General features: G+C 30.9%; 2 protein-coding genes across 4 annotated transcripts; both read right to left on the bottom strand.

Moving 5' to 3' along the window:
* Nucleotides 1-1368: 1368 nt before the first annotated feature.
* On the bottom strand, nt 1369-4708 carry LOC133681942 (uncharacterized). Its single transcript, XM_062105151.1, has 2 exons — nt 3898-4708; nt 1369-2129 (listed from the first exon to the last, which is right to left on the bottom strand). The coding sequence occupies exons 1-2, from the start codon at nt 4181-4183 to the stop codon at nt 1759-1761; spliced, it is 657 nt and encodes a 218-aa protein (XP_061961135.1). The 5' UTR covers nt 4184-4708; the 3' UTR covers nt 1369-1758.
* Nucleotides 4709-21999: 17291 nt separating this feature from the next.
* LOC133681809 (uncharacterized) lies at nt 22000-24826 on the bottom strand. 3 transcript variants are annotated; one of them, XM_062104960.1, is made up of 6 exons: nt 24667-24826; nt 23980-24248; nt 23833-23890; nt 23493-23620; nt 22744-22989; nt 22000-22327 (listed from the first exon to the last, which is right to left on the bottom strand). In XM_062104960.1, the coding sequence occupies exons 2-5, from the start codon at nt 24217-24219 to the stop codon at nt 22774-22776; spliced, it is 642 nt and encodes a 213-aa protein (XP_061960944.1). In that variant the 5' UTR covers nt 24220-24248; nt 24667-24826; the 3' UTR covers nt 22000-22327; nt 22744-22773. The 3 variants fall into 3 exon arrangements, with proteins under 3 accessions (XP_061960944.1, XP_061960947.1, XP_061960946.1); XM_062104963.1 differs by having other exon boundaries at nt 22000-22324; XM_062104962.1 differs by having other exon boundaries at nt 23980-24255; nt 24667-24760.
* Nucleotides 24827-25664: the final 838 nt, after the last annotated feature.

Here is a 25664-nt window from a genome sequence, read left to right as displayed (position 1 = left end):
AACTACACAATAATTTATTATTAAACAAAAGTCGGTTAAGTTACACAATAATTCTAAATCTTCTATATAAAATTAATAGCAAAATACACGTCAATTCATCAAAATCAAAACCTAGTTCAATTCATATCAATATGCATATAATAAGTATGTTGATTAAATTATATTTAATCATTTCTAGACATTTAATTGAGGAACAATGCCTAGTGTATGTGTAAGAGGAACAATGCTTGAAAAACATGCTTTCTACTTTATATTTTACTTACAAACAAATCATGTGAAAATATTAAATTTCAATAAACTACTCTGTCAATGCAAGAGATGCCAAGAATAGTGGTTTTGCATGAATATTAATTTATTTCTTTATAATAAAAAAAAGAAACACTTAATTGATTAAATTAGCATATTTAAACATTTATTTTGAACATATTCATATCAAAACTCCTAAATTATTATAAACTCTAATATTTTTAATAACTAATTATAAAAAAGTAAAACTAAAATTAGACAATGAAATAAATAGAAAAGATGAAGAAAATTTACCTAAAGTATAAAACAAAAGGCAAAAAAGATTAATTGATGAGTAAAGCAAGAGGCAGGAACGACAGCTGAACCAAAAAACCTCTTTGTTAGACAGGAAAAGATAAAGAAAGAAAAGGAAAAAAGAGGGGAAATTGGGGCAATAAGCTGTAATATATATATATATATATATATATATATATATATATATATATATATATATATAACATATGAGTTAACAATAATAAATAATAAAAACTTTCCTTTTCGTGTAACAATAATTCACTAAACTAATATATTAATATTTTAATATAAAAATAAAAAAAATTAAAAGGGCAATTGCCCTCTTTTGACTCTCTGTGACACCGCCACTAATTTTTTTTCAGGTTATCGCTTATTGTGTACTTATTTTTATTTGTATGGTTAAGTGATTTTTATATTAAATTTTTAATTGAATATATAAACTTTTCAAATAATTAATCAACTTTATATTTTAGTTCGCGTCTCGTCATAAATATATAAACATAGGATGAGAGTGACCAATTACATGTAATTTTAATTCTTCATTGAAAAAATAACTGTTTTTCAAACCTCAAATTAGCAAGAAGTGGCAGCTCTTGAACATCAAATGTCGGATTGAAATTTGAATGTTGATTGAAGTCCTTCAGCACAGTATGGGAAGGAGCAGGATCAGTTATCTGCTTTGTCTATTTACACTACAGGGTTTTCCAATTTCTGGTTAAGTTACACCATATCTTTCGGAATTTTTGGCTTTAGCTGACTGAAATAAATACAGGCAACCACAAAGAAAGAAAAGTAAAGGAAAGGAAGGGGGGAGAGGAAGAAGAAGGCTAAATAAGAAGTTCCAAACCACCTTTTCCTTGTTTCAAAACAAGAATGCTATCAGCAATCTAAAACACATTCCCATATCAATTGGAGAAAACAAAATGTAAAGAATTGTTGCTATCAGAATTTGATAGGCACACAAAACTCCAATCAGAAAAGGGGCGCCGAGATGGATAGGCCAAAATTTCTAGACTCAAGAGAACTGCAAAATATTGGACACTGGTAAATCAACACATCCCTTATCTCTGAAAAGAAGCCAGGTCCTATTTTACCCAATTAAGATGCGACAAATGCCGTTTCCATGCAATGAAGCAGAAGTTTCCTATATCTCCAGTGAGAAAAAAAGAAAAAGAAAAAGAGATTCCCAAAACTTGATTGGCATCTTTCAAAATTTCCTCAAATCCTATGTCCTGTAGCTTGAGCCTGAAGATTTTGGTTGTCTTCTAACAATCGGTCATATTCCAGCAGGAGGTCAGCAGACCGTTTGTGAAGGGCAACAACATGGGCTTCAGCTGTTTCAATCTGCTTGTCTTTTTGCTCAGATTCCAGCTTCAGCTTCTTCAAATTCTCTGACAGAGTAGAAAATTGTTCTTGTAGAAGCTTCATTTCCTTGGAAGCTTTGCCTTCCTCCTCTTTAAGCTGCATCTTCTCTTTCTGAAGCCTTTCAACTTCCTCTTTTGAAGATCCCACGCTACTTCTCAACCCAATAAGCTTTGAAAGATAATGGTGCATCCGATCAATTAAGAACCCAAGAAACAGGGTGAAACCTGCAAGATTAAGTTCGACCCATTTAAATACCCCGGTAATGAACTAAAAGAAAATAAAAGAAGAGGGGAGATAAATTAACTTAGGCACTATCACTAAAACTATCATGGAAGACCCTCATATAAACAGTGGTAGTAATATTGTTAGCCAGAGGTTCAGGAACTTTATGAAATCCAAACTATCACAGATGACAACATGTATATGTGTCAAACACAGATGCCTATCTAATATCATGTTGATTTTTATTCACCAAATATTTGATGTTTGATTTTTATTCACCAGTCTACTTAGTTTCTTCTGCTTCTTTTTTTTTTTTTTTTTTTTTCATTTGAACCAAATGATAAAAGCTATATCTAATAGCACCTGGTGATTCATCCAAAAATATTTCAACGAAATGATAACAGCTATATCTAGGCACCCGGCAAATCAGCCAAAACGAAGTTCACTTCTCCAAAGGATTGGAGAGGCAAGTAGCTAAACTGGCCACATTTTATTGAAGGACAATTCACTTGACTTTCCACGTGGTAATACATTTAATCATTACGAAAGGACCAAAAGAAACTAAGTAGTGTGTGTGGTCAGCATGAACTCCACGGAGCTCATCGACCTTCAAAAGCAACATCATAGATCTTCTTGACACATGAGAAGTTGCACATGATTGACTTTCTAATATTTCTCCTCTTAGAAAAGGCAGCTTTCATCTTGTAAGGGTAAAACCAAGGAATAACATATTGCTTATACAATATGAGATTGTCCAACCATGCATGGTATTAGAGTTTTCTAAAAAAAAATAATGGTTGTTTTAGTTTCCATGTGTTTGTTTGTGTTTCTAGAAAGTCAAAAACATGTGCTAGTTAATGTTTGTCTAGTTCTATCAAAGTCATTTATTTGAATCTTAATAATGTTATTTTGGTATTTCTTAGACTTGGATGGTCATTCCAAGTATATAATGATGATTCAGACTATGTATGAAGGATCTTTAGGCGAATTTTGAATTAAAGTCTTTGACTTAGCCTTTTGGTGACCTATCAAGTTTTGTATCTCTTTTGTGAGTGATTGACTTATTACCTTTAACTCTACAACTCTAAAGTGGTAATTGATCTATATTTTTAGAGTGGTGAGTAATTTGCATTTATATTTCTTCAGTTTTGTATCTTAAAGTAGGGAGTGAAAACTAATATTTTTGTGAGTGACCTAATACTTTTCGATAGTCGTACCATCCCGAATCAAATTCTCAGCTCAATTTGCTGATGCACTGTGAATAGTATTTCACACACTCAACAATACCTCAACCATGTGAGGTTGACCATTCATATATGTTTTCTCATTGTACTCTTCTACTAAATGCATGGTTTTCCACAATAGTGTAAGCTATCAATTCATGCATCCTTAACTCAAACTCGCCATCTCTTCTCACTAGTTACCTCCAATGGTACGAGTTTTCACCTTCTAGATTCATAAGCAACAATATAATCAGGGGCATTATATAGTCTACATATTTCTACTGATTATAGCGTTTTCTTATGCGCTTATGGAAACATTGGAATATAGTTAAGTAATCAGATAAGGCACAGACTTGATATAAATTAAGTTCATTTACCCCCCAAAAAGAGTGTAATTTCCTCTTTATTTCACTACTATCAGAACTAATAATTGCAAACCACAAGTTTCCATCCAAAACAGCATCATCAAGCACAACAAAAGAAGCTGAATGCAAAAAACACAGAAGCAAGCAAACAAAAGGACCCAAAGAAAAGAATAGGATCGTACCCATGAGTGATGCCTCAAGCAAGTGGGTTCTCCATAGAACCTGATCCATTGGTGACATGGTTCCAAGCTTTGCACCCTTATTTTGGATCTTAACAATGCTCATGAGGCTAGAAAACAGAATCACAGACATGGTTCCAGCAATAGTTTTCACTGTAGCAGGACCCTTTCCCATCTTCACCTGCTCCAAACTCTTAATCACCAAGTCTCTCAATGGCCCAATCTTTACCAACAGCAAAGATGCCACAAACCCCTCAGCAAAAAGAACAAAGAACAACAACTGAATCATCTTTGCTGCTACGCAAAACTAGGTTCTGTCTTAAGGAAATGAAAAAAATTTAAGCCTATAGATCACAGATTAAAGCAGAAATTTAAAAAATAACTTTTTTTCTTTAATGGAAACCCATTTGCCCTTGACATGTGAGCTAGAACAAGTGGATTATCATATACTTAAAATAGCACCAAATTTCTTTTCCATAAGGAGCGAAATTTGGTTGGCAGAGTTCACAAAATCTCTTTTAGTTCTCGTGAGTTAGTAGTGTCAATCTTGACAAGGAAAAAAACCCAGTTTTTATATTTGAGGAAAAAATAAATAAATAAAAGAGGTTCTAATGGTGTGGTTTTAGGGATCAGTGGGGTGTAAGGCTACAGATACCGTGCAATTAGCTCTAGTTGGGAAAAAGATGCATCTTGCCGTGTTTGGGGTGGAAGGCTACAGCTTTTCTAAGATGCACTTTTTATTCTTTTCATGAATTTTTCCTAATGGTGTGGTTTGGGGATCAGTGGGGGTGATTTCGGAAATGGGTTTTGCTTTTGCAGGCCAACAGAGAATACGCAGTTAAGAGTACCGTTGTTCTCGCAATTTAAAAAAAAAAATTAAAATATTATTTTTTTTACTTTAAAATAATTTTAAAAAATAAAAAAATATTATTTTCATATATTTTTAAATAAAAATAATTTAAAAAATTATTATTATTATTATTATTATTATTATACAAAACCATAGTTATTAAACTCGGATCGGTCCAGTCATCAGGTCGACCTGTCAGGCCCGTCTGAGTAAGGCAAAAGACTAGGATAATCAAAACCCGGCAAAAACTAGTTAACCCGCTGGGTTGACCTTTGACCCGAGAAAAACTCGGTTGAGACCCGTTTTTTTTTTCAAATATGTTTTTTCTCTTAACTAGAGATTCTTTTTTTATATATTTTTTAGTTGGTTATTAATTCTTTTCAAAGTTCACTATATAAATATTATAAAAATGTCATATTTTTTCAATGTGGGATTTGAAACCTTTTAGTATATATACTCTATGTTCACAAGAAAAAAATTATTTTTTCAATGTGGTATTTGAAACTCTTTAATATATATACTTTATATTCACATAAAAAAAGTTGTGTTTTTTCAATATAAGATAAAAAAATTTTTGATTTAAATACTTCAACTTAAAATGATAACATACTAACATAATATCTTTTCAATGTGGGATAAAAAACCTTTTGAAATAATCTTTTAAACTTCATTATTTATAACATGTATAGCCTATATTTATATGGATTATTTCTTAATTTTTTCATATAAAATATTAAAATTTTAAATATTTTATTTTATTTTTTCAAGTTGATTCGGATTGACCCGAATTGATCTCGACCAACTCATATAACCCAGAATCTGGCTTTTTAACTGGATCAACCCCGAATCCGTCTGATAACTATGTACAAAACAGGCAAAAGTGAAAAAAAAATCCAATAAGGGTAGGGTGAAAAATAGTATAAGGAAGTAGGGCATGAGGCTGAGATTATCATATGTTTAAGCTTGGAAAATAGATAATGCACACTAGATGCGTGGCCTGTGCTACGCTGCAAGTTATTATTATTTTTTTTTGCATAAAAAATTTATATAAAAAAATCTAAGAGTGTTATGCCTTTTTGTAAAGTTATACCCAAGAGCCTTGGGTTTGGCTGCAATGTCTGACCCTAGAGTAATATTTATAATATTAATAATAATATTAAACTTACATTATTCAAGTTTAAGTGGGTCTGACTGCAACATCAGATCCAAGAGTCTTGGATGTAGGTTTGACTGCAAGGTCATGTCATAAAAATATGATAATTAAATAAAAAAATAATATTACAAAATGAAATTAAACAAAAAAAGGATTAATTGAAAAGAAAATAAAACAAAGCAAAGCACTATTCCAATGAATAGTGCTTTGCGATGAGAGGTACAGTAAAATCCTCTCATGAGATCACAATAATCTAATGAAAAGTAAACAAAACAAATCATAAAGTTTAATTTTTACTCAAATCGATATTATTATTATTATTTTTCATTAATATTTTTACTTAAATCGATATTATTATTAATATTTTTAATATTAATAATAATATTAAACTTGCATTACCCAAATTTAAGTGGATTTTGTTGCAACGCTATGTCCAAGAGCCTTAAGTTTGGCTGCAACACTAGACCCAAGAGCCTTGGATGTGGGTCTGACTGCAAGGTCGTATCATAAAAGTGTGATAACTAAATAGAAAAAAATAAATATTAAAGAATAAAATTGAACAAAAAAAATTACTTGATAAGGAAAAAACAAAGCAAAATACTATTCTAATAAATAGTGCTTTGCGAGAAGGAGTACAATAAAATCCCCTCATGAGATTACGATAATATAATGAAAAGTGAACAAAACAAATCATGAAATTTAAGTTTCATTCAAATTGATATTAAAAGATGAAATTAAAAGGAAAAAACTAATTAAGAAAAAGAAAAAAAAATCTGAATCAACTGAGTTAACCCACCAAACCAGATTAATCCGTCAAACCTAGAATCCGTGTCATGAGAGTGTGATAACTAAATAGAAAAAAAATTAATATTAATAAACTAAATTAAACAAAAAAAAGATTAACGAAAAAGAAAAAACCTATAGGAAGAAAAAAACTAATAAAAAAAATCTGAATTAATTAGGTTAACCCGTCAAACTTGGAATCCGTATCATGAAAGTTTGATAACTAAATAAAAAAATTAATATTAAAAAACTAAATTAAACAAAAAAAATTAATTAAAAAGAAAAAAAACAAAGAAAAAGCAAAAATAAAAAAAACTAAAGGATGATTTAAAAAGAAAAAAAACAAAGAAAAAGCAAATAACAAAAAAAAACTAAAGGCATCAATGTTTTAGTTTTAGTTAATGTTTACGAGAGTGTTTAGGCTAATGGGTAAGTTGATTATTGTCTGGTTGTTAAGTTTCTTTTGCCCTGTAACACGGATGAACTTGTTGTCTTGTACTTTTCTCTAAAGAAAGTACATGGATTTATTGAGAAAACTGTTTAAAAAATATTTTTTTATGTTTTTATTTTATTTTAATGTATTTATGTTAAAAAAAATTTAAAAGAATATTTTAATATATTTTTAAATAAAAAATATTTTAAAAAACAATCATTGACATCGTAATATAGTCTTTTTAATTTGTTTATCATGGGTGTCATGCCATTCCATGTGAACCGCCTTTTCTCTCTTTTAGTTTAGAATACAATGATGTTGAACTATTGTTTTTAAAAATAATTTTGAAAATAGTGTAAAAGTATAAAACTTATAAAATAATATTCTTTTATTTTTTAGATGTTTGTGACATCAAAAAATTAAAATCATTAAAAAAACTAAGAGTTATTTATTTGATTTTTTTTCTAGCTAAAAGGACTTGATGCATTATCAAATAGACTCTTAAGAATTGTTTTTTGGTATTAATTTATATAATGACATCCATAGAGTTTCAACTTGAACAATTGGATGCTTGTATATTTGCTTAGTTAGATAATAAAAGTCCTTCCATGTATGGTCAAGCCAGCATCTATTATTTTAGACATTTTAAAAAATGATGGCAAATGTAAGATTTTTATTGTTTCCCATTTTAATAAAAACATTGATGAAAATTTATATATATATATATATATATATATAATTTATTTATTTACTGTTAGAAGATTTTTCTCAATTATGTTGGTAATTTTTTTTAAGTTAAAAAGATGATTAAAATACCCCTTTTGTTTATGCTCATTTTTTTTTGAATTTTTTATTTTTTTTAATGAAATTTTAATGGTATCATAAAAAATTATAAAAAAAATATAGAAACATATAAATTTTATATAGAAATTATTGGATAGTTCTTTCAACTATCATGACAATTATCACCAACCCCTCACTACCTTTTACTAATGTAACCATTTGCATTTATCACTTTCCAATCATTGCAACCATCATTATTCAACTATCATTACCATAATAATTATTGTCACTCTTTTTCATTAACTCCACTATTGTTGTTTTATTACAAATACAATCATACCACACTAATCACCATCTTATAATTATAATCAATACAAATGTTATTGTCATCATCTCCACTATCATTATTATGATCTCTAACATCACAACTCATCTTGGTTACCACCACTCAATAATTATGAATGGAAGATAATTCACTTTTAAAAAAATTACTTTCCTTTAACAAGTAAAAACAATGAAAATAACTTATTTTATAAAAAACAATTCTATAAAAATATTTTCCAGAAAACTAATGTGATAAATTTTATAGTGCTCAAGCTGATAATTATTATATATGATTTAATATCATCATTCTAAAACAATAATATTTAATGCGAACCTTGTGTATATAAAGATTCAGAAACTCACAATCAAGTTTGAATGTAATCCTGGAAAGTCAAAATTTAAATTTAAAAACATCTAAAACAAGGTTGAAAAAAATAATAAAAGAGTTCTAAATAAAATTAAAAAATAATCATAAATCAAACAAGAAACTAATACAAATCTCATACTGTAATAGTCTTAATTTTTCGAGACAAAACACATCCTTTAATAGGAAATTACTAGGAATATTTTTTAAATAAAAACATTATCATGTACTCTACTACAAATTCTACCAAAATTCCAATAGAGTTTCCTCTATAATAGAATATCTCAAGTTATCGACTTAAACCTGTTTTACTTCTATTCACAATCTCAATCCTTTAATCCAATCATTCTGGATCATAATTCATATTAACCATTTTCCAATAATTTCAATTAATCCAATATAACATACACATAATTATATAACACATTAATTATAAAGTGTTGAGAGTTTATAAAAAAATATAGGATACATAATAAAAAGTAGAGCCATATTAATTCATACATCCATAATAAAAATTGAGCTTTAATATTTACATGCTTAAACAAAAATACTTTATAATCCAAAATGGGCATATTATACTTACTCTATATAAACAAAAGTGATAAATAAGTATACTCCTGGCATGTATAAGATGATCTTTAAAAATACAATAAACAAACATAAACAAATGATATAATTTAACTAACGATATTACATTAGATAAAATATAGCTAGGTTCTATTTTCTTTACTCTGTGATGATAATTAAAATCTTTTTTTTATCCCATTTACTTATCAATCTTTTATCTTTTATTTTAATTTCCAACATCTAACATCATATTATCAATTCATCACCCATAACCTAGGTCAACTAATTGATGTCGATGTCAATTTCAAAATTGATATCATTAGCCCTTACCTTAAGTGTAACAAATACCTGGTGTCATTAGCTTTCATTCCATTAGATAACTAATCAATTTTTTCTAGTACATGGCAATGCCAATGAACTCATTAACATCATTAGCCTTTCTATTTCCAGGAACACCTAATCAAGTCCATTTCTATATTTTTTTTTTCATGTTCATGCCAAAGCCAATGAACTTATTGACATCATTAGCCTTTCTATTTTCTAAGAACAATTAATCAAGTCCATTTTTATTTCCTTTCATGTTCATGTCAATGTTAATGAATATATTGATATCATTAACCTTTTTATTTTCTAGGAATAACTAATCAAGTCCATTTTCATATATTCTGTAAAACCCCAAGCTTTTATTATAAGAATAATATTACAATATAAATAATGTTTACTTTGAAGGGTCTTAAAAAAGGGAGAACGAAATGGAATTGGGGCTGAAAATGAGAAATGCAAAATAAAATAGGGAGTAAAATGAATTTAAAGAAAGGGTTAAAAAAATAATGACAAAAAGAAATAAAAGGGAAGTAACGGTCTCTCTTGGGAAAAGAGAGGAACCATCACTTCAAATACAAGAGAGAATGGAAGGATGAGCTCTATTGTAACTTTAAATCTAGAGAGAGAGATATAGCACATTCAAACAAAAAAAAATTGAGAGAACATTTAGAGAGTTAAGCAATAAGATACATTACTCAAGCAAGAATTCAAGAAATAACCTAAAGGAAATTCAAGGGATTAAAGAAAAGCAGGAAGAATTGGGGAAGAAGAGAAATCAATCAAGAAGTTAGTCATGAAGTAATCTATTGATTTCAAAACCACTTGGTAAGAAGTCTTAACTTCTTTATTCTTCTCTAACACTGAATTGTAAAGAGAAAAAGAAAAGCCCCAAATTGTTTGTAAAATTAGGGTTCATGTTGATTAAGGAAAAATTATGTACTTAGTAAAGATTTCCTAAAATAATGTTCTAAGAGGAAGTAGTTAGGAGAATTAAACAAATTAAAGAGAAATCCAAAGGTAGAAACCCTAATTAGGTTTGACCAATTAGAGGAAATTCCTAGATGTAATCTTTTCTTGAATTTATGCATGGTTATGGTTGTATAAACATCAATAATGTGATAAAATTAGTTTATGGCTGAAATACTAGAAGGAAATATGAGTTTTTAGAATTCTTAAATGTTAGAATTTGTAATATTTAGGCGTGAATTATTAAAGAAATTATTTTTTGGTGTGTTACATATGTAACTTGTATGATGTATGTATTATCTTGAAGGTAAAACTCAAATTTGTTGTAAAGATGAAGATTTTCGCTAGAGAAAAAAAGAAAAGGGAATTTTTCTAATAGTAGAAATAGACTAGCCGTTTTGAGAAACGGCTAGACCGATTTAAGAAATAACTAGACCGTTTCTCAAAACAGTGAGACCGTTTTAGCTATTGTTTTGTGATAGACTAATTTTGTATTTGGCTCTTTCTTGGTTTTCTTTTATTCTTTTGGGTTGTTTAAGGAAAATAAGTGATTATTATATGGAAAAGAAGAGCATAATAAATGTGTATGCATGAAATAAGTTTACATGATAGTATTGCTTATATTGAAACGTTAAGAGTTGAAAAACTTAAGTTTCATGTGTGATAATATAAGAATACATGCATTCATGAGTAAAAAAGTATTCAATTTGTTAAAAGAATATTAAGAAGTACATTATTGATCTTATCTTAGAAAAAGAGTGAATTTAATGTAAAACCTCGGGTGATGCAAAAAAGGCATCAGTTGTAGGACCCCAGGTAAGTAAGAAAGGACCAGTGAGAGAAACAGGTAGGTGTTTGTGTTGCGGTGTCGCGGTCACACAAATTAATTACCCTAGCTTCAAACACAACACACAAGATAGTATAGAGCAAGCAAGGGGTCGATCCCACGAGGAAGATTCAAGTTAGATTTTTATGCTAGATGATATGTAATTTGGGGGGGTTTGGACGTTATCTAGGCTAAAGTAAAAGAAAACAGAAAACTATCAAACTAAATTTAATAAAATCAGAAAATTATCAAGAGAACAAACCTTGGTCACAAGCACACATCCACCTACAGAAATCAGAACTGATCATGGAAACGAAACATCAATTTATATTCTGAATATTTATCTCTTCTTAACATTGGTTAGTTAACGGATCCGCCGTATAACTAGCCCTAACCATCAAACATCCACAGTGTCCGCACTAGTAATTTAATTCAATGGCAGCCTTAAGAACTAGATAAGTTGATTAATCAAGAAAACATAACTGTCCGCAGTCTATGTTTGATTTGATTGAATGTTCTCCCTAAGATTAATAACGTAGATCCGCCACAATTATTAAACTCAGTTGCTTCACAAGTTCATATACCACAACTCCGGTTTTAATATCAAACTTAACAATAGATTATCTACAATAATAACTTAGAGTCCGCTCTAGCAATTAAAATAAACAATCATAGGAAAAATAAGCATAGGAGAACAAATATATTCATCATATAAACTAAAAAGAAAAGGTAAAATAAATCTCACAGTTCTTGAAATCCGAAGGTTTCCGTGTCCTTGCAACCAAGAAAAAGTGTTTAGCCTTGCATGTTTGTTGAACAACTAATCAAAAAGAAGGAAGAATGCATAATTTAGAGTTTCTTAGAGGAAGGGGGCGTTTTTCTCTCCTTGGCTGGCTGCCCCACTTCTCTTCTCTCATTCTTTTTATATCCTAGGAAACCCTAGGTCTCTATTTTACAAAATAGTCCTCCATTAAGTAGACTGTTTACATTTAAGTACTTCAATAACTATTTTCCTAAAAAAGAAGAAATAGCCTTGCATGAAATCTTCAAGCTTTGACTTAGAGAAGCTAAATTTCTGAAATAAAAACTTGGATATCGGTTTAGATGCTTCGGAACGTAATGTGGACTCGTTTCTTCACGAAACCTGTTTGCTGGCAGAATTCAGATGTCATCTTTGAAAAATCATATCTCCCTCATATGACATCCTTTTTGGCTGAAATTTTGATCGTTTATATAACTTTGAGTCATGAATCCAACACAATTGAGTTTGCATCAATTGGACTTCTGTAGCTCTAGATATTCAAGTTGGAATGGCCGAAGGTCAACACTGGCAGATTGCGAGATTTGACTTTGAAGGCTGTGATTTCCATGCTCTTCCTTATTTTATTTTCTTGCCTTAGATGTCCAGAAAGGTATGGATGTTACCTTTTTAATTCCACTGGAATCACTTCATTTCAACCTCTAGTGCTCACGCTCTGCACAAAACATCGACTGAAGGTCAAATCTGCCAATTATCTCCAATTTACTCCTTTTTGCATTTTTCATCCAAAAGTGCCTTCAAAACATAAAACAAAGAATATCAAGGCATTTTATATATAAAACATAGGCAAAACACTAGTTAAATGTTGGTGAAACTATTGAATAATATGGTTGCATCAAATACCCCCACACTTACCTCTTGCTCGTCCTCGAGAAAGGATAGGTAAAACCAAATTGAAGTTAAATTAAATGAAATCACTATAACTAATCTTCTAATCTCCCATCAATATCCAAGAATATATGCATTATAAACAAGAACACAATTAAGAAGGATAAAGAGTATAAATTTTCATGAATTTATTTACATGCAAACTTCAAAACTTAATTAATCGTCCGGATTTAAATGAAATCTATGCCATGCCAAAGTGATAGGTCCTCTCATTGATATACACTCCAACACTCACGTGTTTAGGGCTTATGTGTTTAAATCTCTCAAATTCAATCAATGAATATGTTTTACTATAAGCTTGCTCTTCAATCTCATCTCCATTAATAACATATTACAAACAATGCATGAATCAAAAGGTCTTATTTTCTGGTTGTAATGGGGCTAAGGTTAAGGTGAGGTAAAAGAGAGTAAAAGAAAAGGTTCAAACCAAAGAAAGTAGAGCATTCTGAAAAATGATATTTCAAACAAGATATTCCATCAAAGCACATAAATTTTCCATCTTTAATCACCAATGCTTAACTTCTTTTGATTTCAAGCTTTTTCAATATAAAATCTTAAGAACATAAAGGAACACTTTTTTCTTTTTCTTTTTCTTTTTCTTTTTCTTTCCTTTTTTTTTACCTTTGGCAACTTTGCCCATCTTTTCATCAAGCATCACTTCTTCTTTCTTTTCACATAATTTCCAACCATAATTCCATGAGATATCATCAGTATATGCTCTACTAATCCTTGGCCAGGGGAAAAGGAAAACATATAGAAAGTTAAGGCTTATACATGGATAAAGCAAAGAAAAGATAAACAAGCTCAAAAGGGGCTCACTAAGGATAATATGCTTTAGGTTGGCTTTTAGGCTCAAGTGGTTAAAATTCCTAATGCCTTTATCATCTTCATGTATGTATGTAATATGAATGTAATCTCAACAAGATATGAAGCAAGTTCTAAAGATGCATATCATTGAAAGAAGGCACAATCAAAGAATATAATGTTGAAGGCTCAAAAGCTTGCATTGGTATAACACTATAAAGTCAACATGACATATTCTCAAAGTCAATCCCTAAACCAATTAAACCTTAAAACTTGCATGCACACTCCTTCATTCGATTTATATCTTCATCTATCTCAACTAATTCTCATACATAATACTCATATTCTCAAAAACCAATGGGAGTTCAAAAGATCAAACATAATTTTTTTTTATTTTGAAAAATAACAAAGAAAACCAAAATTAGAAAACCAACATTCTCCCAATACCCCCACACTTAAAACATAACATTGTCCTCAATGTTGAAATAAAAGAAAAGGAATATTGGAGAATGACAAAAATAAAGTAAAATGCGAAAAATAAAAGACAAGGGAAAAAGAAAGCAAATCTGTTATTTTTTTTTTGTGCTGGGTTGCCTCCCAGTAAGCGCTTTTGTTTTATGTCATTGGCTCGACATGTTGCATGCTTATTCTTCATAGATTGGTTCAGCTAACTCCGCAGAAGCGGTGAGTTCTGTCGTCCAACCTTCATAGAAAGGTTTCAAGCGATGCCCATTGACCTTGAGTACTTTGTTGGTTTCTAAACTTGTAATTTCAACTGCACCATAAGAAAAAAAACATTAGAAACAACAAATGGTCCAATCCAACGAGAGCGTAACTTTCCAGGAAAAAGTTTCAAACGCGAATGATAAAGAAGGACTTTGTCTCCAACATTAAACTCTTTTCTTGTAATCATTCGGTCATGGAGACTCTTAGTCTTTTCTCTTATAAATCCTTGCATTCTCGTAAGCATCATTTCGAATCTCTTCCAACTCTTGCAATTGCAACTTTCTTGCAATCCCAGCAGCATCATAATCCATGTTACATTTTTTAATGGCCCAAAAAGCTTTGTGTTCAAGCTCCACCGGTAGATGACATGCTTTTCCATAAATCATCCTATAAGGTGACATTCCTATAGGTGATTTGTAAGCAGTCCGATAAGCCCAAAGTGCATCACCAAGTCGTAGACTCCAATCTCGCCGGTTAGGTTGCACTGTCCTCTCCAAAATGGACTTGATTTCTCGATTTGAAATTTCAGCTTGGCCGTTCGTTTGAGGATGGTATGCTGTGGAAGTTCGATGAGTCACATGATATTTGCGTAACAATGCTTCCATTGAACGATTGCAAAAATGAGTGCCACGATCACTAATGATAGCTTTAGGGATTCCAAACCTGTCAAATATGTGAGTCCTGACAAAATCTAAAACAACCTTAGGATCGTTAGTTCGTGTGGCTTTCGCCTCAATCCATTTGGACACATAATCAACAGCAAGAAGGATATAAAGATTGCCAAAAGAAGAAGGAAATGGACCCATAAAATCAATACCCCAAACATCAAAAATTTCACTCACAAGAATATTCGTTAAAGGCATTTGATTCTTATGAGTGATATTACCTGTTTTTTGGCATTTTTCACATGATTTGCAAAAATGATATGCATCCTTAAAAATAGAAGGCCAATAAAAACCACTTTCAAGTACCTTGTGGGCCGTTCTTTTTGCTCCAAAATGCCCACCACAAGAATGAGAATGACAAAAGGTAAGAATGGAATGAAATTCATCTTGTGGTACACATCTCCTAACTACTTGATCCACACAAAATTTCCACAAATAAGGAGTATCCCAAAAATAATATTTAGCATCAGCTCGTAACTTGTCTTTTTGGGATGTAGACAAACCTGGAGGGAATTCTTTGGTGACTAAATAGTTCACCAAATCAGCATACCATGGTCTTGTAGAGGAATGTAACACATACAACTGCTCATCGGGGAATGTCTCTCTTATTGTTTCGGTTTGTATATCCTCAGTCCTCAGTCGGCTCAAGTGATCAGCCACATGATTTTCGGCACCTTTTTTGTCTTTGATCTCAAGATCAAATTCTTGTAAAAGCAAGATCCACCTAATCAATCTTGGTTTGGACTCCTTTTTCTTCAAAAGATACCTTAAAGCTGCATAATCAGTAAAAACAATGACTTTTGTACCAAGTAGATATGACCTAAATTTTTCAAGAGCAAACACCACTGCAAAAAGTTCCTTTTCAGTTGTATGGTAATTGCATTGTGCACCGTCCAACATGCGGGAAGCATAGGCGATAACATGCAAATTCTTAGCCCTAAGCCTAGTAACTGGACCTCTTGAAGTCCACCTTAGCCCATGTATCTTGAATAAGTCCATTGAAAGCTTCTTTGAACTTCTTAGCCCTAAGCCTAGTAACTGGACCAATTGAAACCTCCAATGGATCCTTTGATGGTTGAATCGCATCACATGACAGCATTACTTGTGGCAAAAAGAATTCATGATTCATTCGGATAATGAATTATTGAAGCATTTCAAAGGACAAGGTAAGTTAAACCAGCAACATGCCAAGTAGGTGTAATTCATTGAAACATTCATATATATGATCAAATACAAGCAAGGTAAGAAAAATATAGTGGTTGATGCACTATCACGAAGATATATTCTTCTATCTACTTTAAATGCTAAGTTGTTAGGATTTGAGTATGTGAAAAAAAATTATACGTGAATGATTAATTTTGTTGATGTATTTCATATTGTTCTAGGATTAAGGCAACTATAACCCTAAGAGGGGGGTGAATTAGGTGTATCACTAATATTGACAAATAATATAAATTAATTCAAATAAACACAATATCCAATAATATAATTAAAGTGCTTAAAGTAAAGAAATAAGGGAGAGAATTTGCAAACTTGTTTTTAACATGGTTCAGCAAGCCTACATCTACACCTTAAGTACCAAATTGTATATGAGTATTGTATTCTTTAACTTGTTTAAGCTTTAGAGTACAATGGCCATTTGATGAATCCACACTAAGATTTTTACGCCACATAAAGATTTTCCCTCTACAAGATTTTTCTCACTTGAAAATATGCTTGGTAAAAGCCAAGATTTTTTCCCTAACTCTCAAAGGTTTACAAGTGTGATTTTTGCTGTTACAATTTACTCTTTTAATAGAGTGGATATTACAATTGAAACTTTTAGTATTTTAATATCTTACAAGATAGCACTTATAGGATTAGAAAGTGTTTAAGTTTAGTGAGAATGAGAATGAGAATGTATACTCTTATGCTAGATTATGAAAGTTTGATTGCACAAACTTGAGTATAATCAAAAATTGGTGTTTCTGTAGTGTTTTTGCATTTAGAATAAATTGTATATGATATGTGTTCAGAATCCCACACTAAGTTTGCAATTAAACAAGTTATATATATGTTCTTAACAAAAACTTGTTGTTTATAATCATTACAATCCCAGTGATGACTAAAATGATTGACCAATTTAGATTGGTCAAGTCGATCGGTCAATCAGTTCCTGTAGAATCCCTAGGTGTTCATCGCTAATGAATTTGCGATTGACTAGTTCATTTGGTCATACCAAACGGTCAATCAGTTCATGCAAAATTCCAGTTTTGACAGATTTAACCTAGGTGAATTCTCAAAATCGTATATCTTAGATTATATGAGATTATTTATCATTCCTTTTAAATGTATGTATTAGTGAAGTGTGTGAGCTCATTTTACTTGTGCTATCAAGATAAGATATAATGATTTACAATATAGCACTAAAATGAATATTTAAACCAAGTTTTCACTTTACTTCTTATTGGACTCTTTGATTGATTTCTTTATGAAATCCTTTGTACTTGTTGATATGATCTTTGTATAAAATCTCTTTAAACTTATTCTCAACCAAGCATATTATTAAACCAATTTTCATATTATTTTTATCATAATATATATATACATAAACATAAATGTGTGAAAATTTGGCTTTTGGAAAGTTTTATAAGCTTGATGGATGCACGTTTAAATAAAATAGACTTTGTGTGCCTAATAAGTATATGCGTGAATTGCTTGTTTGTAAAGCTCATATGGTGGTTTAATTCGATATTTTGGTGTTGTTAAAACTTTGGACGTATTGCATGAACACTTTTATTTACCTAAAATAAAAAAGAATATGCAAAGAATCTGTGATATATGTATTACAAGTAAAAAAGGTAAGCCTAAAATCTTACCTCACGGTTGGTATATTCCTTTGCATGTACCTTAGAAATCTTGGGTTGATATTTATATGAACTTTGTTTTAGGTTTATCTATGTCAAAAAAGGATAGAGACTCTATCTTTTTTGTTGTTGATAGGTTTTCTAACATATCGCATTTCATAACATGTCATAAAATTAATGAAGCAACTAACATAACAAACTTGTTCATTAGAGAGATAATATGACTTCATGGAGTTCCTAAGAGCATAGTTTCATATCGTGATGTTAAGTTTCTTAACTGCTTTAAAAAGGTTTTGTGGGGAAAGTTAGGAACTAAGTTGTTGTTTTTTATTACTTGTCATCCACACATGGATGGGCAAATGAAAGTAGTAAATAGAACTTTAACTATACTTTTATATATTGTCATTCAAAGGAATCTTAAGAATTAAGAAGATTGTTTGTCGTTAATTGAGTTTGCTTATAATCGTAGTGTGCATTCTACTACTAATTTCATCATTTGATATTGTTTATGACTTTAATCTCTTAACTCCATTAGATTTGATTCTTTTACATGTTGATGAAAATGTTAGTCTTGATGGAAATAAAAAGGCACGTGTAGTAAAGACACTCTATGAGAGTATAACGTAGTATATCGAGAAGAAAAATGACCAATATGAATCCAAGACAAATAAGGGGTGTAAACGAGTTGTTTTCTAACCAAATGATTGGGTTTGGGACCAGATGCAAAAGGAGAGGTTTTTGACCCATAGAAATCAAAATTATAGCCTCCATGAGATGGTCCATTCCATATACTTGAAATAATCAATTATAGCGCCTACAAAATGGATCTACGAGGTGAGTATGGTATTAAAGCTATTTTTTTATGTTTCTTATCTCTCTTTATTTGGTGCACGTGATGATTTCATATTGAATTCTTTTAAGAAGAGAGGGGATGATATGAATCAACACACCTTGACCAAAGATCCACTAGAGGTGCTAATTGGTTCAATCACAAGATCAAAAAGTTAAATGAGATATTGAATAGGCTTATTCAGAGCATTTGGGCCAAGATTGACTTCAAGAAGACTTTAACACATGGGGCAGCCTATTATCAATCTAATCCATATAAAAGAAAGGCTCAACTCAACCACAACTTGGGCTTAGGGCTGGCGACATAATTAGGCAACTTTGTTTGAACAACTTTTCATGCTCTACGAGGTAAGACAAGACAGGTAGCAACAAGTAATCCTAACATTATAGGATATTAGGCAGAATATTTTGGGAATCTCCATCTTTTACAATGAAACTAAAAGGTAGCAGCTATTATAAAGATTTTGATGTTTATTTAGGAGAGTTAAAGTTGGCATCAGCAATCCTTATTATTCAAGGACATTTTAGTCATTTTGAGCTTATTCTTCCTAATACATGGTTTTATGCTAACAAGTATAATTTTCAATCCGATCGTTGGATCAGGCTGAAATTTTATTGGAAGTTTTAAAATATCTTTTCTCATATTAGGTTAAAATCACAAGCCAATCAAACATCAGGTAAGCCTTACAATTAAGTCCAAAAGTTGTTATGCGGGATTTGTATTAGTTTTCTAGTTGATTTATAATTCTTTTTTCTATTTTATTTAGAACTCTTTTATTATTTTTCCAGTATTGTTTGAGAATTTTTTACCTACTATAAATAGGGTTATTTATCTTGTGTTCATGTTTTTTTATAGACTTTTATTTCAAAACAATATTTGTATGTGTTAGGAAAACTCATATTTTTTTGTTCTTGAAATAATTGAAATTGACTTATCAAATAACAATTATCTCAGTAGCGTCTTCCTTGTACTTCTTATTTGCAATTTGTTAATCATTGAGTAGAGGTTTAAATTCCAATATTATTGATGCATCAGTTCAAGGTAATCGTTGTGTTATGCTTTCTATGTCAAATCTGATTTTTGGCATTTTGAGATTGTATTCAAACTTGCTTTTAGGTTTCTGAATCTTATATCAATGGAATTCACATCATGTGTGGTTAGTAGTTGTTTTCCTTACCTGGTAACCAGAGATATTCATGGACCTTGATCACATTTACCTCGTGAAGTATGATGTTATAGTTATCTTGTGGTGTATAGACTTGCTATTTAATGATGGAGAGCCTCGTGGTGAGTGGAGAATAATATTCATGAGAAATCAGTGCTCGTCTCATGGAAAGTGGCACAAGCATGTGGAGAGCGGAATTGCACAAGTCTTGTGATAAGATAGGTACATTAGCTCTATTGTGTCGTGCCATTAGCAATAGAAATGGTGTCTGCTCTTCATAGAAAAATTTGATGTGTGTCCACTCCGACTTCTCGAAACTAAACAAATACATTAAAACATGTGTCAATAATTGAGAATTTTTTATGGTACTAGGTTGAAATCCAAATAATTTTTCATGGTCAATATGAGAGAAAAAAGAGGGATGGTCGATGCAATCGTTTGGGCTGCTGGGCCAATCAGGCTGCTTAATTAATATGTTTTTGTTTAGGTGGACCATTAGCTGGGGAGGACCGTGCTGTGGTGGTGTACCAGGCTGCGTTCGGGGCTTGCATAAGGCGGAGCTGCCTGGACAAAAAGATGAGCTACGTTTCTCAAAACATGTGTTCTGTTCTAGTCTACTTGGTAAGTGTAATATTTCCTTTACTCGGCAATTATTTTTTATTTAGTTTCTGAAAGCTTTTGCTTCAATTTCGTAACAAAATCACAATGTTAACTTCAGTTTTTTTTATTAAATATTTATTTAGAAGTACAAAATCCATGATAAGAACATTGTGCTAAAATAATAAAAATACATTATTGATGAATGATAAAATTATATTTTTTAAAAAAAAATTGAAGGGTAGGAAAATCATTAAACTACAAAAATAAATAACAAGTAATAGTCTAGTTATTAGAATTAACCCATTAAACCTACAACCAGCTTATAAACTCAATTGGATTCAAAGATTTTTTTATCAATTGTTTTAACCTAAATATAAAATAGCAAAACAAATATAAAAAAAAAACTTAAAAGAAGCCTAAACAGGCATTTAAAAATAAACAACCCAACCACACCTATAAACATGTTTTTTTTTTTTACTTTCTTATCATGTTGTTTGTTTTTTATTAAAAAAAATGGATGAAATATCATCAATAAAAATAGATAACATGTCATCTGCTTTTGCAAAATCTAGTGACCAAAAGTCGCTGGAAAATCAGAACTTCAATTTTTTGTCTTAAAAACTCATTTTTCAATATATTTTTGACCTAAAACATCTAGAAAACACTCAAAACACCTTGATAAACATATCCATGTCCTCAAAAAAAAAAAATACAGCTTAAAAAACCAAAATCAACTCAAACCCAAAAACATTTCCACAACCAAATCTATCTTCTCAAGCAAGAAGTAAAATAAACACTAGGTAAAACTACCCTTATGAAATGAAACCCATTGACATCAATTCCATTCTTTTTGGTGGCCAAAATTATCATCAACAATCATTTTCTCTTTCTAAACTAGAATCTAGTGTCATCTCTTTTCTAACAAAAAAAAAACTGAAAAAATAAAAGAAATGTACTTTCATAACAAAATTTAATTTTGAACAACTAAAGAGACCGATCGCCAATAAACCTAAAAAGATGAGGGATGAAAATAAATTTTTTATATGAAATTCAAAAACACCACCTATTTAACCCATTATTTTCACTTTCATCCTCTAACTTTCAATCCAACCCATCCAAAAAAAAATATGTAATTGGAATTTGCACTCAAAATGACCAAATTATATCAAAAACAAGTTTAAGGATCAAATTGAAAATTTTAACTATTACAATCCATAGTGATTTGTGTGAGGATGAATAGTACTGGCAGCTAAAGTGTTCTGGATTAGTTTCCATAGATGAAGTCTCTAGCCTCCACTACTTACAGCAAATCACTGGGACTCCACGAGCTGCCCCTCCTACAAAGATGCATGCAGCAACACTCGAAACTAAAAGCAAATCATTCATTCTATTTAATATCTATAACTTCTATAGCACTGGGTTTCAATATTCAAGTTACTATCTATAAATGTCATAAAACTTCCTCTGCAATCTAGTCACTACGTACCTTAGCCAACAGTAAACGAAAACAGATCACTGATATGCATCCATTAAACATAAATTTTATTCCAATAACAAAACCCACTATTGCCACCGGGCATTTCATTTTGAGCTGCACAATAAGTTAGACAAATTCCTTCACACGAAAAATTAGGATCCACCATAGCCATTGCTCCATCTATATCCCTCTGTCTCAGAGTTCTTTCTTTTAAACCTGCTGCAGAATAGAGGAAAAAAATTAATGAATATTTAGCCATGAAGGAAACCGCATTCTTCAAAATCTCAAAGCAAACATTATATTTATCTCATAGAAAAGACATACACACCAAGTTCTGTTTCACTCAAAGTTTACATTGACAGGATTGAGGAAGTTGCATTTCAAAATATGTGCCATGTTAATGAGTCTTGGATCTCTCATTCGTTGTTTTAACAGTATTTTATTGGGAATGCCCTCATCAATTTGCATCTGGAGCACCATTATTATGCTTTTGAAACCTTTCATCTTGAGGTGAAGGTACACATGCATGTTTGTGGATCTGAACATCTGTACAAATATATATTGCATCCCTCCCCTGTTACTTCCTTCCGAATTTACTGGCCACTAAAGGAAATAAAGCAACGCAGCAAACTTACATAAACAGCAATTGAATGCAAGCATCAAAATCAACTGGTTGCTGGGAGGAACACTCTAATAAGTTCTTTATTGGTGACCCTTTTCCTACAAGTAGGACATTTAGCCTGTCTTTTGATTGCGTCTGCAATGCAAGTCTTACAGAAAATGTGTCCACATTTTGTTGACATCTCCTCAACCAATGGACACAAGCAAATTGGACAGTTGAAGGTTGGCTCCTTTGGCGGCAGGGTCTGCACATTCTCCCTCTAGCAATAAAGTAAAACACTGATCATCAGTTTCAAAAACATAAATCAAAACATGGATGCATTGAACATGCCCATGCATGAACATCAACACGGACAAAAATACAGAGATCTCTGATCATCATTCCAAATTTAGTCTTTATATATCCATTGTAACTCTAAAATCATGTATAAGAAAACAAAATTACGAATATTAAAAGGTATGCAAAGACCAGAGTACCTAGAATAATCTCCTAACGTGAATGCAAAGTTAATTAGGCACCTAAAAGCAATCCAGAAGTGCACAAGGATAACATTTACAGATCAAATTCCAATCATGCCGAGCCATTAATGTGTACTTAAGATTATTAAAAAGGGTTTTGAGTTCTGCAAAATTACATCCTAGTTGCAATAACTTTAATGCAACAACTCAATCATTTATCAACAGCATGGCAAGGAATAAATAGCAATGGGAACTATAGGAGCAGCAATGAAAACACAAGTAGCATTAGAGTTGCAGGTATTACCATAGACCTGCTGCTGCTGCTGCTGCCTCCTTCCAAATTGATGTAAAGATCACAATTGATAATCGTTTGGTTTGGTGGAACTCTTCTACGCTTGTTGAGGTTATTGTGAGACAATCTACTTGTTCGCCCTACAGTTAACACAAATAAGAAGAGAGAGATGTGATGGGCATGCACACTTGAGAAGACAAGGTAATAAGTACATATATATCCTCAGAGAACAGGAGAAACACACACTAGCATTATATAATCAATATCATTGCAAACAGGATGCTAGACAAAGCAATAAGACAGCAATTCCATTTAGCACAAGATACCATAGGCAAAGAAAATAGTTTATCACCTGACTCTACATCGACAACGACAGCCCTTCCATGAGCTCTTCGAGCATTGTTCTTAGCCTAGAATGGAATAGGAAAAGATAATAAATAAAGAAGTTTCTCAGCACAAAAGAACCCTTCAAAATTGAGAAGAGAGAAAGAGAATGTACCTCGGCAAACGCTGCGGGTGACAATTCAATGACATCATCATCGAACACATCAACATCAATAGTAGGAGGTGGCAAGGACTGTCCTTGTTGGCTTGCTTGCACTCCTTGAGGTTCAGTTCGGTTTGAAGTCCCTTCATCACCCCTCCCTTCAGTAGGAGGGGCGTTTAAGTCCAGCACTGTCTTCCTTCGCCGATACCCCCTTAAAGGAGGACTCTTCACCCCCTGAGTCTGAGTGCTCATGCTCAATCAACAAGCTTCATACAAAAGTCCTGCAACCTCGATAAACTAAAAAATTCAAAAATGAAACTGGAAAAGAAAAATAAGGGGACAACAGATTTATTTAAAATGTTAATCCAATCTTAAATTGCCCAGTATAGAAGAATTAACTTGATCAAATTGGTATACATTATCAACATTTATAGACTTCAAATTCCAATTCAACAATCAAATTTAATTTAATTTAAGCAGTATCTCTCACATTACAATAAAAGTTGACAACAGCAACTAAAAACAATGAAACGAAATCGAAAGCAAATACTGCAAAAGAATTCTATGAAAAGAAATGATCAATTAAGCAGCATTAGATACTGAAAAAGCACAAGACGGTAATAATTGCGAGAAATTAGAGGAAATCGAAAGCAAACAATCCGATTAAATCAAGCAGAAAAGAAAATCGAATCAGATTACCTATAAAGACCTTGACTCTGCAAAGAAAACAAAATCGTCAAAATAAATTGAGAGACAGATTTGAATTCAATTATTAGGGCTTCGAAAACGGGGATGACAGTTTTTATACGAGGAAGAAAAATAGCATGGTTAAATTAGCCCCTTTACTCTTGATAAACGAATCAATTAGTTCCTTTTATTTCAAAAGGATATTATTTAGTCCTTTTATGTTCTTTTTCAAATTATTATTTTTAATTTCAATGACTATATAATTAAAAATAAATAAATAAATATATACTAGATAAATATTTATAATAAAAATACTAAGAAGGATTAATTAGTTTCTTAAACTTAGAAGACTATTTAATTAATTTTAAACACTACAAGGATTAAGTTGTAATTTACTCAAAAGAAAAGGGAGGGACTAGGCAACTAGGGAGGGAGGGTCAAGTCATTGACCCGGGGATCGGTGATGGGAAAGTGAAGCTCCCGCGTGGCCTACTTGTCAATCATTAAATTCTGTAGTAAAAAAAATGTGTTTTTTAAGTCAAAATTCAATCTTAATATTTATGTATTTCTTTTTTAAAATTAAAAAACAATGATTTTATTTTATGAAAATCATGGTTTTCTCAGTAAAAAATTAAAAAAATAATAATATAAGAATTCAAATGGTTTAAATTTAGGAAAAAAATATATTTTCCAGTCAAAACTCTCTTTTTATTATTTATTTATTTATTATTTTTATGAAAAACAATATTTTAAATAAATAAAAATATTATATAGAGAGAGAGAGAGAAAGAAAAAACAATATATATATATATAGAGAGAGAGAGAGAGATTATTCTCATTAAATATTAGTATGCAATTTATTTTAAATATTGTACATATTAGTTTTATATATATAATTATTAAAATAATTGTAAATGTAACCAAAAAATTCTCTAATCTTATTTTTAAAAAATATGGCATAATTGAACAGTTTAAAAAAAAACATTATAATTATTTCTTTAAAAAATATT

Source organism: Populus nigra, chromosome 2 (assembly GCF_951802175.1).
Source record: "Populus nigra chromosome 2, ddPopNigr1.1, whole genome shotgun sequence".
Classification (NCBI taxonomy): domain Eukaryota; kingdom Viridiplantae; phylum Streptophyta; class Magnoliopsida; order Malpighiales; family Salicaceae; genus Populus; species Populus nigra.
Note: the sequence above shows the minus strand (reverse complement) of the source record. Positions and strands in the feature narration are given on the sequence as shown.